The sequence below is a fragment of the Coregonus lavaretus genome (genome assembly GCF_964263955.1).
Source record: "Coregonus lavaretus genome assembly, chromosome: 28".
Taxonomy (NCBI): domain Eukaryota; kingdom Metazoa; phylum Chordata; class Actinopteri; order Salmoniformes; family Salmonidae; genus Coregonus; species Coregonus lavaretus.
Genome location: NC_140015.1, coordinates 14,831,308 through 14,845,435, shown reverse-complemented (window position 1 = coordinate 14,845,435; position 14,128 = coordinate 14,831,308). Strand labels below are relative to the sequence as shown.

General features: G+C 40.6%; 2 protein-coding genes across 2 annotated transcripts; one reads left to right on the top strand and one right to left on the bottom strand.

Moving 5' to 3' along the window:
- Positions 1–974: 974 nt before the first annotated feature.
- Positions 975–3,717, bottom strand: LOC311103529 (lipopolysaccharide-induced tumor necrosis factor-alpha factor homolog). The gene is made up of 4 exons (XM_084145104.1): positions 3,611–3,717; positions 2,626–2,842; positions 2,137–2,293; positions 975–2,028 (listed from the first exon to the last, which is right to left on the bottom strand). Exons 2-4 carry the CDS (start codon positions 2,822–2,824, stop codon positions 1,920–1,922), a joined length of 465 nt encoding a protein of 154 aa, XP_084001230.1. The 5' UTR covers positions 2,825–2,842; positions 3,611–3,717; the 3' UTR covers positions 975–1,919.
- A 989-nt stretch (positions 3,718–4,706) lies between these two features.
- LOC311103530 (stannin-like) lies at positions 4,707–5,136 on the top strand. The gene has a single exon (XM_084145105.1). It carries the CDS (start codon positions 4,795–4,797, stop codon positions 5,056–5,058), a length of 264 nt encoding a protein of 87 aa, XP_084001231.1. The 5' UTR covers positions 4,707–4,794; the 3' UTR covers positions 5,059–5,136.
- The last annotated feature ends 8,992 nt before the right edge of the window (positions 5,137–14,128 follow it).

The window sequence follows — 14,128 nt, the reverse complement described above, 5'->3', positions numbered from 1 at the left end:
TGTCCTGCGCGCGGTGAAGATGGCAGACCTCTCTGAACGCGCTGCGATTCACAGAAGAATGTGGAAGTTTGAGGTGGAAGACCTTCAGCAAACGCTCACGTAGAAGCATCAGCAGTATGTTGCTATCAAATCAAAATCAAATCAAATGTATTGGTCACATACACATGGTTATCAGATGTTATTGCGAGCGTAGTGAAATGCTTGTGCTTCTAGTTCCGACAGTACATCAATATCTAGCAAGTAATATCTTAACAGTTCTACAACAAAAACCTAAAACACACAAATCTAAGTAAAGGAATGGAATAAGAATATATAAATATATGGATGAGCAATGTCATTATCATTAAAGGGAGTGGCATAGTCTAAGATGCAATAGATAGTATAGAATACAGTATATACATATGAGATGGGTAATGCAAGATATGTAAACATTAAAGTGGCATTATTAAAGTGACTGGTGTTCCATTTATTAAAGTGGCCAGTGATTTTCAAGTCTGTATGTAGGCAGCAGCCTCTCTGTGCTAGTGATGGCTGTTTAACAGTCTGATGCCCTTGAGATAGAAGCTGTTTTTCAGTTTCTCGGTCCCAGCTTTGATGCACCTGTACTGTCCTTGCCTTCTGGATGATAGCGGGGTGAACAGACAGTGGCTCGGGTGGTAGTTATCCTTGTCAATGCCTGTTTGTGTTTTCATTCATTCTTTTCTTTTGCAAAATGTAAAGACTGCTGCTGGTTCTGGGTGATTTCTGGCCTGCCTGATATTTAATTGCCAAAGGTAATGGACCACAGCATAGAAGTACGTGCCCAACACCATTTATGATAGAAAGTGCTTTATATGCATATATAATAGCCTAACACTGTTTATTAGGCTATAATATATGCATATAATGCACTAAAAACCTGTCAGAAGTGCTAGTCTGGGCAAAAAAGCACAAACTCAAACAAAATACAAAGAATTTACATTATAAAGAATGAACAGTGTGGTAAAATGATCATTTATTTGTGCTTATGTCATACATACACATTTGAAAAAATGCCATTAAGTGAATTCTACAGAAGCACACAATTGTATGTGATGAATGAAAATAAACAAATAGGGCCTATACAATCAATGACACCCTTGTGAATCAATGGACTTAAAAAAATATATTATTTTGAAGGACTGCTCAAAGGTGCCTGGATTTCAATCAATCAAAACATCCTAAAATAATACTTCTTCCACTGCATAACTTACAACAAAGCCATTCATTCGTTCAACCTAAAGGCATTTAGGCCTAAGACAACAAGTGGATCTACTTAGGGCAGTTTGTACGATGAGCTTGCTTACCACTTACCAGTAACCATCACAATAAGACTATAAAAAGGTAGTCTTAACAGGTAGTCATGTTGCAGTTTGATTATAAAAGATACATATAGATCCTATAAAAATGTAGTTACAATATCAACCAGTCTTACCCTACCAACATGGGGTGCACATTACTATTCAAACTGACTGCATATATACAATTATATAATAGAATCCTTCATTTGAAAGTGCAATATTGACACATTATCTAGATAGTTATCTAGTGGACAAAGCTCTTAATAAAGGTAATATATAGACCACTCAAACTCAACTCTGGACCTCAAAGCCAGTTCCACTGCATTTTTTTTATTGTTCCCCTCTAATCAGGGACTGATTTAGACCTGGGACACCAGGTGTGCAATTAATTATCAGGTAGAACAGAACCAGCAGCTCCGGACCTCATAGCATAAGAATTGAGTACCTCTGATGTAGACTACATGATGACCATCATCAAAATATGCATGTTTAACATGATTATTTAGCCTCTGACAGTATTTGTAATTAGACAATTCAAGATAGAGACAGGCTGCAAGGTTGCATGCTCAATAGAGAGACTACTCTTTTCAAACGGCAAAATCAAAGCCGTTTGTGTTCTCCAAGGACGTTGTTGCAGTTGGGACATCGATGTGTCACATCCTTCAAACCATCCACACAGAAAGGAAGCAGGCAACAGCCATAGATGCAACTAGAAAAAAACAAAATATCAGATTACGCATTATGCAGCCCATACAAAATGGGACTTTTCAGGACTATGAACAACCATACAGGGGGACTCTTGATAAATGAATCTTACCCGAAAATGAACAGGCCAGCACATGTTAACCAGGCCATTGTTCCAGAGGTGTGCTCCAGCCGAGTGATTACCATTTGGGCACATGCAGGGCAATGCGTCTGCACTGGAAGATCCCCAAACACCACACCCGGCTGGACGTAAATGGTCTGAACTGACACTGAGGAACAAAGAATGTTAAACACCAAACAGGAAATTGAAAGTTAACGTTAATTACGTAGCCTCCTAGAGATAAGCTTGGTCCCTTGCACAGGACACTGTTTATTAACATCCATCAAGACCTATCAGATTCCAAGACTATTGTGTTAAAAGTGCAAAGCAAACCAATAGTTTAAAATAGGGATTAGGCTACTTGAGATGATTTGAAACCAAAAGAGTACATTTTGGATGGCCCAGTTTGAGCTGTCTCAAGCCAAGTGTGTCTAGAGAGTTCGACCTAAGAGGGAACAGCATAGTGAAAAGTGAAAGCAATGTGATGAAGATTTTATTTACCTATTGGACTGCTAGTACCATGAGCCGTTGGTTGATATATTTGACTATACGGCTGTGTTGGGTATGGATACTGTGCAGATTTGGTGTAGGCAGGAGGAAGCACCGGCCCCTGGTACTGAGGACCCACTGATTCTTCATAGGAAGGTGGCTGAGGGAGCCCCACAAATCCAACTGTCTCCACTGGAGGTGCACTTGCCATGTCTTTGTTATCAATCAGCTAAAAAAAAAAAAAGGTCCAAGAGAAAATCATAACTTAACTTTATATTGCAATGACTGGGAGTCGACAGATTCATAATTTCTTAGCACATTTTGTAAATAAACTACAATCAGATAGCCAGGTCTACATGGCTACAGTCACAGCTGTAACTACAGGCTGTAACGTTTGCTAATAATACCTTAATCCTATTACATAGCTCTATTAAATCCAACGTTATACAACAGGTATACAAGAGTCATGAAACATGATAACATTATTAATAATTACTATGCTAGTCAGGTAGTTGGATTAAAGGGTACAGTTAGTTATGTAACTCAAGACTCGCGTCTGGCTAGATTATTGCTAGCTAATTTAGCTAGCTAGCTACTATGCTAGGAAACTAATTTAGCTAAGCTACAAAGCAAAACAAACTTGTCAGAACAAGCCCTAACTTCGAAAGCTAGCCAAAACATATGTGGCCAGTGGCACCTGTGAAAGGCTGACTATAGACCCACGGGCCCATAGACCCACGGGTTACTGACTATAGACCCACGGGTTACTACAATTAATCAGCAAGCAAGCTGGCTTGCTAGCTAGGCAAATAGCTACAACTCGGTTAGCTAACTAGTCAAGACGAGACTGAGTGAGAGAGGCGTCATCGATGGCTGTCAAAAATATGACGGCTTGCTAGCTAATACTAATATTTACAAGAGCTCAAGGCATCAGTGTACTGTAGCTACATACTTTTTAGAAGAAAAAAAACACTTAAGCTAACTAGCTTTTCCTTACCTAGCGATAGCAAAGTTGGCTAATTAACCTGCTTCTTGAAGTCCAAACAAAATGCTGCTTTACAGTAGCTCGAGGCAACTTCCAGGAACAAGCGTCCTGTATGTATCACGTGATATTTTGGGGTCTGGAGGGTCTACGGGTATTTCCATGACATTGAGCTAGGACTGATATGAGACCAAGAAGGTAACACAGTAGCACATCTATGAGCTCCTATAACTATAACTTTTCAAAATGATGTCCATAGACAAAAATTAAGTGATATTTATATATTTTAAACATTTACTTTTTGTTGTCAATGAAGATAATCTAGCTACTACTTTTGCTTTAAAATAGAGATTGACAGCACAAATAAAATTTGATTCGATATATTGTGCGTCACATGATCTCATTTTCTGCACTGAAACAGGGGCCTTGAAATTCGGTTATTGCGTTCTTACACTGTATTGGACATTTTTACGAATGAAATCGGTTCCATTCGGAAGAGCCATGCATTTTATGTATTGATACAGGCAGGGCTGTTGCTGCATAGCGCATTGATGAAGAAGACACGCGATCCCGTCGTCTGTTTCAATGGAATGGTAAGGAATCTCAGCTAGTGCGTCTTGATTCTCGTTAGGACCCGATGTATCATGTATGAACATACATAAATGCGTATTAATGTGCAATGATTCAGCGTGCACAGTTATCACATGCGTTGGCATTGATGGCATAAAGGCGTTCCGTTCATAGTTCATTATTGCTACCTGCAGTATATTTCCAGGCAATTTCCATACGCTATTATGCAGAATATAGCCAATAGATAATATATGATTACCTACCACAGGGTGGTAGGCTATCAACTTAATTTTGTATCAATAAATTATTTCAAGCCTTTTGCTTCTTTGATGGATTTGGAGGTTAGAGGATTCTGTGTTCAGTCCTATTACATATGTCTATGGTTGAGTCAGCAGATTAATTGTAAACACAAAGTAAACAGATTCAGATGTGCAGATACAAGCACTGACAACAGGGTTTATTTCGTTATTTTTTTAAATGTTAAATATTCAACATTCTTTGCTTTTTGTGACCCCCAGGTATTCCAAGCAGAACTGTAAGACACCTGAGTCAGCAAGGGATGATACAACGCTGTCCTTGTCAAGTCTCCTGTTCTGTGACAATGCTCTGAGTCACCTTCCTGTCGCAACATGTACATCACAGACCACAGCCCCACTACTGGGGTGGTGACAATCGTAGTGATCCTCATTGCTGTTGCTGCCCTCAGTGTTCTCATCTGCGGATGTTGGTGCTACCTGCTCCTGCAGCGGATTGGCCAGTCTGAAGATGAGGAGAGCATTGTGGGAGAGGGTGAGACCAAGGAGCCCTTCCTGATGTTACAGTACTCCACCAGGGGCCCTCACGTTGAGCACAAAACCAAGCTCGCCCACAATGGCACTGAGAATCACACTTAACTGAGCCATCAAGAAACCGTGTCATCACCTAATATTAACCAAGAGGAGCCCCTCATTCACATTTCCTGCTGATCATCATCATCAACAAGGATGATAAACGGCTCAGTGTCATGAGGAAATGTGATATTTTTGTTTGTCATTCCACTGTGTGGATCCCAGTCAGGATGTGAGGTTGTGAAAACTTCATTGTTATGTTTCTTAGGTGTACATATTTTGTACACAAAAATGTAAATCTGATTGATGTTGGTACTTTTTGTTAACTCAGAAATCCACTACTGAATTGTGACGGTAAACACTAGACAGCGCTCTGAGCAAATGAGTGGACATAACCTTCTTCAGAGCTTGTTGGAATAATGTATGACAAATTGATGAATAAAACAATTTACTTTATGTCAAGTTACTCAGAAATTATTAGAAATTAGCTTAATTTGTTTGTTTATTTTGCATAGTTGAACTTGGTTTTGTTTAACTTCAGTATTCAAATGTGAGTTAATAACCATTTAAATAATTTGCTAAATGCCAAATTTGCCCAAAGAGACAAAGTGTGATTCACTTCCTAATTTGTGTCTGTTGTTGCTGCTACTTACTATATAATCTGTTGTACAAAATACTGTTTCTTTTCTCCTGTGGTTGCACGGGCCTCAACTAAAACCAGACATTGATAAAACATCACGTTTCACAAGCACAACAGGGTCCAGGGTCTGAGTTTTAGTGAGGTCCACACTCTATAATACTATTTGGAGAACAACAAAAATTTGGCCATGATTACTACATGTTTAGATAGCTGGCTAGACTAATTTACCAATCTTCAAAAAAAATGTAACTGACATGGGCTAATTGAGTTACCGTCAGTGAGTGACATATAACAAGAGGGAAACTGCTGATGCACAACCAAGTTCGAAATTGCACCTTGTGTATTCTACTATTCTAACTCTCAACAGTAATTTGAGACCCCGACTGTTCCTAAAAAAATGTAGGCGAGGTCTGTACCTCGGTGTCCTCATATGTAGCTACAACCCTTAGTAGCAGCTACAACCCTTAGTAGCAGCTACAACCCTTAGTAGCAGCTACAACCTTTACTAGCAGCTACAACCCTTAGTAGCAGCTACAACCCTTAGTAGCAGCTACAACCCTTAGTAGCAGCTACAACCCTTAGTAGCAGCTACAACCCTTAGTAGCAGCTACAACCCTTAGTAGCTGCTACAACCCTTAGTAGCTGCTACAACTGACATGGGTTGAGAAGTCCTGTCAAGAAGCTACCAAGAGCCAATGACATATTTTCTATATTCAGTTGCAACATTGGAAATCCTGATGGCCAGATTCTATGGTAGCTGAGCAGGTTGATATTTGATGAAACAATGTTATAAAGTATTATGAAATGTAAATAACATCACAAAGACTATTGTTCTCTTTGTCATTTGATGTACCATTGTATCATTTCCAAATCCACTTTAAATGTTATATCGGTCCATATGCCTTATGATTACTTTTAGATGAATTCCTAACATGTATGTATTGTTGATAGTTATTCTTATTGCTGTTTACAAGATGGAGAAAGATCAAAATAATGTGAACATTTGTAGATTTTTATATGATTATACAAATAGTAATAGTATAGGTTCAAATAAGTTTTGCTTTCAAACTTGAGATGACTGTTACCCCACTTCTGTTTTGAGAGTTTGGCAGCTTGTGAGATACAGTATACATTTAAAAGTACTACCTATAACACGTTTATGACCACCTGTATAAGTAATTTGCAGTCTGCATAGACTTCATTGGAAGGCTCAAAAATATCTGAAGTTTAGAATCAGATTTGCAAAAGAAGTGGGTTGATTTGCTTTTGAAGCTTGATTCAGGAAGTGAGAATTAATATTTTTGCAATAATTCAGTCTATGTACATCATGAGCCTGTTCCTCTCATTTGTCAGATTTGTGACCATCACATTTGTGAACATAAATAAATAAACAAATGCCATACCAGTGCAGAGGGATGATTCAGCATCTCCCACAAAGCCTGACAGCAGTTAGAGTTAGGACAAACCCAAAACACAGAGCGCATTCCTCAGCCCAGGCATTGCTGACACATGCCAAATTTTACAACGCCTGAATAGGTATTTTACATATCAGCTAACCACATCATATGTTATAGCAATCTGTCAGTCGATGACACAGTCGATGATGTGGCACGAAACCATTGGTTGGTGCATGCAACGTCTGAGCAGGGGAACGCGACCTGCTTATGCCAAAGTGGGATTGACATTTATTTAATTGTAATTATTTGTCATTTAACTACACAAAATACTCCATAATGTCAGTGAAAATAAAATTCTACAAATTGTTACAAAATGAAATAACTAAAATATAGTACTTGCATAAGTATTCACCCCCTTTGTATAGGCAAGCCTAAATTAGTTTAAAGTAAAATGTGGCTTAAAAAATCAAAACCTATATGGACCCACACTCTGTGTGAAATAACAGGGGTTGACATTATTTTTGAATGACTACCCCTTCCTCTGTCTCCCATACATACAGTGGGGAAAAAAGTATTTAGTCAGCCACCAATTGTGCAAGTTCTCCCACTTAAAAAGATGAGAGGCCTGTAATTTTCATCATAGGTACACGTCAACTATGACAGACAAAATGAGATTTTTTCTCTCCAGAAAATCACATTGTAGGATTTTTAATGAATTTATTTGCAAATTATGGTGGAAAATAAGTATTTGGTCAATAACAAAAGTTTCTCAATACTTTGTTATATACCCTTTGTTGGCAATGACACCGGTCAAACGTTTTCTGTAAGTCTTCACAAGGTTTTCACACACTGTTGCTGGTATTTTGGCCCATTCCTCCATGCAGATCTCTAGAGCAGTGATGTTTTGGGGCTGTCGCTGGGCAACACAGACTTTCAACTCCCTCCAAAGATTTTCTATGGGGTTGAGATCTGGAGACTGGCTAGGCCACTCCAGGACCTTGAAATGCTTCTTACGAAGCCACTCCTCCGTTGCCCGGGCGGTATGTTTGGGATCATTGTCATGCTGAAAGACCCAGCCACGTTTCATCTTCAATGCCCTTGCTGATGGAAGGAGGTTTTCACTCAATATCTCACGATACATGGCCCCATTCATTCTTTCCTTTACACGGATCAGTCGTCCTGGTCCCTTTGCAGAAAAACAGCCCCAAAGCATGATGTTTCCACCCCCATGCTTCACAGTAGGTATGGTGTTCTTTGGATGCAACTCAGCATTCTTTGTCCTCCAAACACGACGAGTTGAGTTTTTACCAAAAAGTTATATTTTGGTTTCATCTGACCATATGACATTCTCCCAATCCTCTTCTGGATCATCCAAATGCACTCTAGCAAACTTCAGACGGGCCTGGACATGTACTGGCTTAAGCAGGGGGACACATCTGGCACTGCAGGATTTGAGTCCCTGGCGGCGTAGTGTGTTACTGATGGTAGGCTTTGTTACTTTGGTCCCAGCTCTCTGCAGGTCAGCTTGTGATCATTTTGACCCCACGGGGTGAGATCTTGCGTGGAGCCCCAGATCGAGGGAGATTATCAGTAGTCTTGTATGTCTTCCATTTCCTAATAATTGCTCCCACAGTTGATTTCTTCAAACCAAGCTGCTTACCTATTGCAGATTCAGTCTTCCCAGCCTGGTGCAGGTCTACAATTTTGTTTTTGGTGTCCTTTGACAGCTCTTTGGTCTTGGCCATAGTGGAGTTTGGAGTGTGACTGTTTGAGGTTGTGGACAGGTGTCTTTTATACTGATAACAAGTTCAAACAGGTGCCATTAATACAGGTAACGAGTGGAGGACAGAGGAGCCTCTTAAAGAAGAAGTTACAGGTCTGTGAGAGCCAGAAATCTTGCTTGTTTGTAGGTGACCAAATACTTATTTTCCACCATAATTTGCAAATAAATTCATTAAAAATCCTACAATGTGATTTTCTGGAAAAAAAATCTTAATTTGTCTGTCATAGTTGACGTGTGCCTATGATGAAAATTACAGGCCTCTCTCATCTTTTTAAGTGGGAGAACTTGCACAATTGGTGGCTGACTAAATACTTTTTTCCCCCACTGTACATGTTAGGCCTACTGCTGCTAGGTAGCTCTCTCTCTGCTCTCCCCCTCCCCTCTGTCTGTTCTTGATTGCAGGAGTGAAGTCTGGTGTGCGGGAGTCAGGGTTCCAGCTGCAGCTCATTCACCATAATCACCTCAGCCTTTAAGACCCGGTCAAACTTGCCACTCATCGTCAGATCATAGTCAAGACGACCATGTTAGTCTCGCTGTTGACTCAACCTGCTTGTTTTCGCGCTTTGTGTTTTTTGGCCTGTTCTATTTACTTTTCTCCTGTGCCACAGATTATTGGAACCTGACTCCTGCCTCCGCTTCACTCCTGCCACCACCATCCTGCTTTCCACTACCGGACCTCCCTTTTGGACTCACCACGGACACTAGGACGTTACGGTACCACTCCTGCTCAGAACCTGGATCTGTTACCCTCCCTGTAAACCTGGACTTGCTCTTCCCCTATTTTTGGAAACCTGGACAATTGAACCTTGTAAATAAACCTGTTAAACCTTCTCTGGCTCGGTGTAGTTGTCTGCATTTGGGTTCATATCCAGTTAAATCATGACAGTACATCTGTAAGGTCATTCAGGCAAGTATTGAATTTCAAGCACAAATTCAACGAAAAAGACCAGGGAGCTTTTCGAAAGCCTCATAAAGAAGGGCAGTAAACTGTAGATGGGTAACAATAACAAATCAGACATTTCATATATCTTTAAGCATGGTCAAATTAATAATTATGCTGTGGATTATGTATTAAATCACCCAGACACATCAAAGATGCAGTTGTCCTTCTGAATTGAGCTGCAGGACAGGAAGGAAACTGCTTAGGGATGTCACCATGAGGCCATTTGTGATTTTTAAAACAGCTACAGCATACTGGTCTCAGACTAACATAGTAAATGTAAATCCGGGACACTCAAATTAGTACGATATGTTACGTTTGGTAAGGTTACATAAAATAGGTTACGGCGAACACGAAAGGAGGGTGGTTGTGTAACGCGAACGGCTAGCAACCTTTGCACATTTGAATCTCATCACGGGCCATTTTAGCTAATTAGCAACTACTTTTGAGCTACTTTGCAATTACTTAGCATGTTATCTAAACCTTCCCCTAACATTAACCATTTAACCTAACCTTAAACCCTAGCCTAGCTGTTAGCCACCTAGCTAACATTAGCCACAACAATTCATAACATATCCATTTAGCAAATTCGTAACATAGTGACGAACTGCAATTCGTCAAATATCATACAAATTGTAATTCGTAACAAATCATACAAAATAGTTTTTCAGGATGAAAATAAATGGGGTGGAACTAAGCACAGGCAAAATCCTAGAGGGGAAGCTGCTTCAGTCTGCTTTACACCAGACACTAGGAGAGGAATTCACCGTTCAGCAGGACAATAACCTACAACACAAAGCCAGATTTACACTGGAGTTGCTTACCAAGAAGATGGTGAATGTTCCTGAGTGGCCAAGTTACAGTTGATTTAAAATCTGCTTGATAATCTAGCCATGATCCCCAACACCTTGACAGAGTTTGGGCAAATATAATGGGAAAATATTGCACAATACATGTGTGCAAAGCTCTTATGAGACTTAACCAAGACTCAAAACTGTAATCGCTGCCAAAGACTAAGGGTGGTGAATACCTATCTAAAATGTAGATTTGTTTTTTATTTTTCATTCATCTTTAAAAATGGTAGAATTTTTCTTCCACTTTGACTGAGTATTTTATGGAGATCGCAAAAAAATAAGAATTCAATCCATTTGAATCCCACTTTGTAATACAATAAAATGTGAAGAAATCCAAGGAGGGTGTAGACTTTCTATAGGCACTGTATATCATATGGGTCACGTTCCCCTGCTTAGACATGACATGCATCAACCAATGGTGTCGACTGACAGATTGCTATAACATACACTACATGACCAAAAGTATGTTGACACCTGCTCGTCAAACATCTCATTCCAAAATCATGGCCATTAATATAGAGTTGGTCCCCTTTTGCTGCGATAACAGCCTCCACTCTTCTGGGAAGGCATTCCACTAGATGTTGGAACATTGCTGTGGGGACTTGCTTCCATTCATCCACAAGAGCATTAGTGAGGTCGGGCACTGATGTTGGGTGATTAGGCATGGCTCGCAATCGGCATTCCAATTCATCCCAAAGGTGTTTGATGGGGTTGAGGTCAGGGCTCTGTGCAGGCCAGTCAAGTCCTTCCACACCAACCTCGACAAACCATGGACCTTGCTTTGTGCATGGGGGCATTGTCATGCTGAAACAGGAAGGGGCCTTCCCCAAACTGTTGCCACGAAGTTGGAAGCACAGAATCATCTAGAATGTCATTGTATGCTGTAGTGTTAAGATTTCCCTTCACTGGAACTAAGGGGCCTAACCCAAACCATTAAAAACAGCCCCAGACCATTGTTCCTCCTCCACCAAACTCTACAGTTGGCACTATGCATTTGGGCAGGTAGCGTTCTCCTGGCATCCGTCAAACCCAGATTTCTTCTGTCGGACTGCCAGATGGTGAAGCATGATTCATCACTCCAGAGAACGCGTTTCCACTGCTTCAGAGTCCAATGGCGGCGAGCTTTACACCAACCCAGCCGACGCTTGGCTTTGCGCATGGTGATCTTAGGCTTGTTTGCGGCTGCTCGGCCATGAAAACCCATTTCATGAAGCTCCCGACGAACAGTTATTCTGGTGACATTGCTTCCAGAGACAGTTTGGAACTCGGTAGTGAGTGTTGCAACCGAGGACAGACGATTTTTTATGCACTTCAGCAGTCTGCATCCCGTTCTGTGAGCTTGTGTGACCTACCACTTCACAGCTGAGCCGTTGTTGCTCCTAGATGTTTCCACTTCACAATAACAGCACTTACAGTTGAGGGGCAGCTCTAGCAGGGCAGAAAGTTGACAAATTCACTTGTTGGAAAGGTGGCATCCTATGACGGTGCCACGTTGAAAGTCATTGAGCTCTTCAGTAAGGCCATTCTACTACCAATGTTTGTCTATGGAGATTGCATGGCTGTGTGCTCGATTTTATACACCTGTCAGCAATGGGTGTGGCTGAAATAGCTCATTTGAATGGGTTTGCACATACTTCTGTATATACAGTTGAATACGGAAGTTTACATACACCTTAGCCAAATACATTTAAACTCAGTTTTTCACAATTCCTGACATTTAATCCTAGTAAAAATTCCCTGTCTTAGGTCAGTTAGGATCACCACTTTATTTTAAGAATGTGAAATGTCAGAATAATAGTAGAGAGAATGATTTATTTCAGCTTTTATTTCTTTCATCACATTCCCAGTGGGTCAGAAGTTTACATACACTCAATTAGTATTTGGTAGCATTGCCTTTAAATTGTTTAACTTGGGTCAAACGTTTCAGGTAGCCTTCCAGAAGCTTCCCACAATAGGTTGGGTGAATTTTGGCCCATTCCTCCTGACAGAGCTGGTGTAACTGAGTCAGGTTTGTAGGCCTCCTTGCTCGCACACGCTTTTTCAGTTCCGCCCACAAATGTTCTATAGGATTGAGGTCAGGGCTTTGTGACGGCCACTCCAAATCCTTGACTTTGTTGTCCTTAAGCCATTTTGCCACAACTTTGGAAGTATGCTTGGGGTCATTGTCCATTTGGAAGACCCATTTGTGACCAAGCTTTAACTTCCTGACTGATGTCTTGAGATGTTGCTTCAATATATCCACATACATTTCCTTCCTCATGATGCCATCTATTTTGTGAAGTGCACCAGTCCCTCCTGCAGCAAAGCACCCCCACAGCATGATGCTGCCACCCCCGTGCTTCACGGTTGGGATGGTGTTCTTCGGCTTGCAAGCAACCACCTTTTTCCTCCAAACATAACAATGGTAATTATGGCCAAACAGTTCTATTTTTGTTTCATCAGACCAGAGGACATTTCTCCAAAAAGTATGATCTTTGTCCCCATGTGCAGTTGCAAACCGTAGTCTGGCTTTTTTATGACGGTTTTGGAGCAGTGGCTTCTTCCTTGCTGAGCGGCCTTTCAGGTTATGTTGATATAGGACTCGTTTTACTGTGGATATAGATACTTTTGTACCTGTTTCCTCCAGCATCTTTACAAGGTCCTTTGCTGTTGCTCTGGGATTTATTTGCACTTTTCGCACCAAAGTACGTTCATCTCTAGGAGACAGAACGCGTCTCCTTCCTGAGCGGTATGACGGCTGCGTGGTCCCATGGTGTTTATACTTGCGTACTATTGTTTGTACAGATGAACGTGGTACCTTCAGGCGTTTGGAAATTGCTCCCAAGGATGCACCAGACTTGTGGAGGTCAACAATTTTTTTTCTGAGGTCTTGGCTGATTTCTTTAGATTTTCCCATGATGTCAAGCAAAGAGGCACTGAGTTTGAAGGTAGGCCTTGAAATACATCAACAGGTACATCTCCAATTGACTGAAATTATGTCAATTAGCCTATCAGAAGCTTCTAAAGCCATGACATCATTTTCTGGAATTTTCAAAGCTGTTTAAAGGCACAGTTAATTTAGTGTATGTAATCTTCTGACCCACTGGAATTGTGATACAGTGAATTATAAGTGAAATAATCTGTCTGTAAACAATTGTTGGAAAAATGACTTGTGTCATGTACAAAGTATAGTTTGTTAACAAGACATTTGTGGAGTTTTAATGACTCCAACCTAAGTGTATGTAAACTTCCGACTTCAACTGTATAGTCATTGTGGTTAGCTGATATTTAAAATACCTATCCTGGCATTGTAAGATCTGGCCGGCATCAGCAACGCCTGGGCAGAGGAATGCGCTAATTTTGTGTTTAGCTGACACCTATTCAGGAGTTGTAAGATCTGGAATGCATCTGGAATGTAGTCAGGCAGGAACTCGACCATTGTCATCCCACAAACCATGTTATCCTTCCTAACACATTCAACCACTGATCAAGCTTTGCAAAAGTTCTTCCATTTTAGATTGGTCATGACAACTAAGCACATTG

Coding starts and splice junctions, on each gene's coding strand:
- LOC311103530 (XM_084145105.1), top strand. CDS start 4,795: ATGTACATCACAGACCACAGCCCCACTACTGGGGTGGTGACAATCGTA.
- LOC311103529 (XM_084145104.1), bottom strand. CDS start 2,824: ATGGCAAGTGCACCTCCAGTGGAGACAGTTGGATTTGTGGGGCTCCCT. Junction 2,294..2,625: donor TGGTACTAGCAGTCCAATAG/GTAAATAAAATC, acceptor TTTGTTCCTCAG/TGTCAGTTCAGACCATTTAC. Junction 2,029..2,136: donor GCTGGCCTGTTCATTTTCGG/GTAAGATTCATT, acceptor GTTTTTTTCTAG/TTGCATCTATGGCTGTTGCC.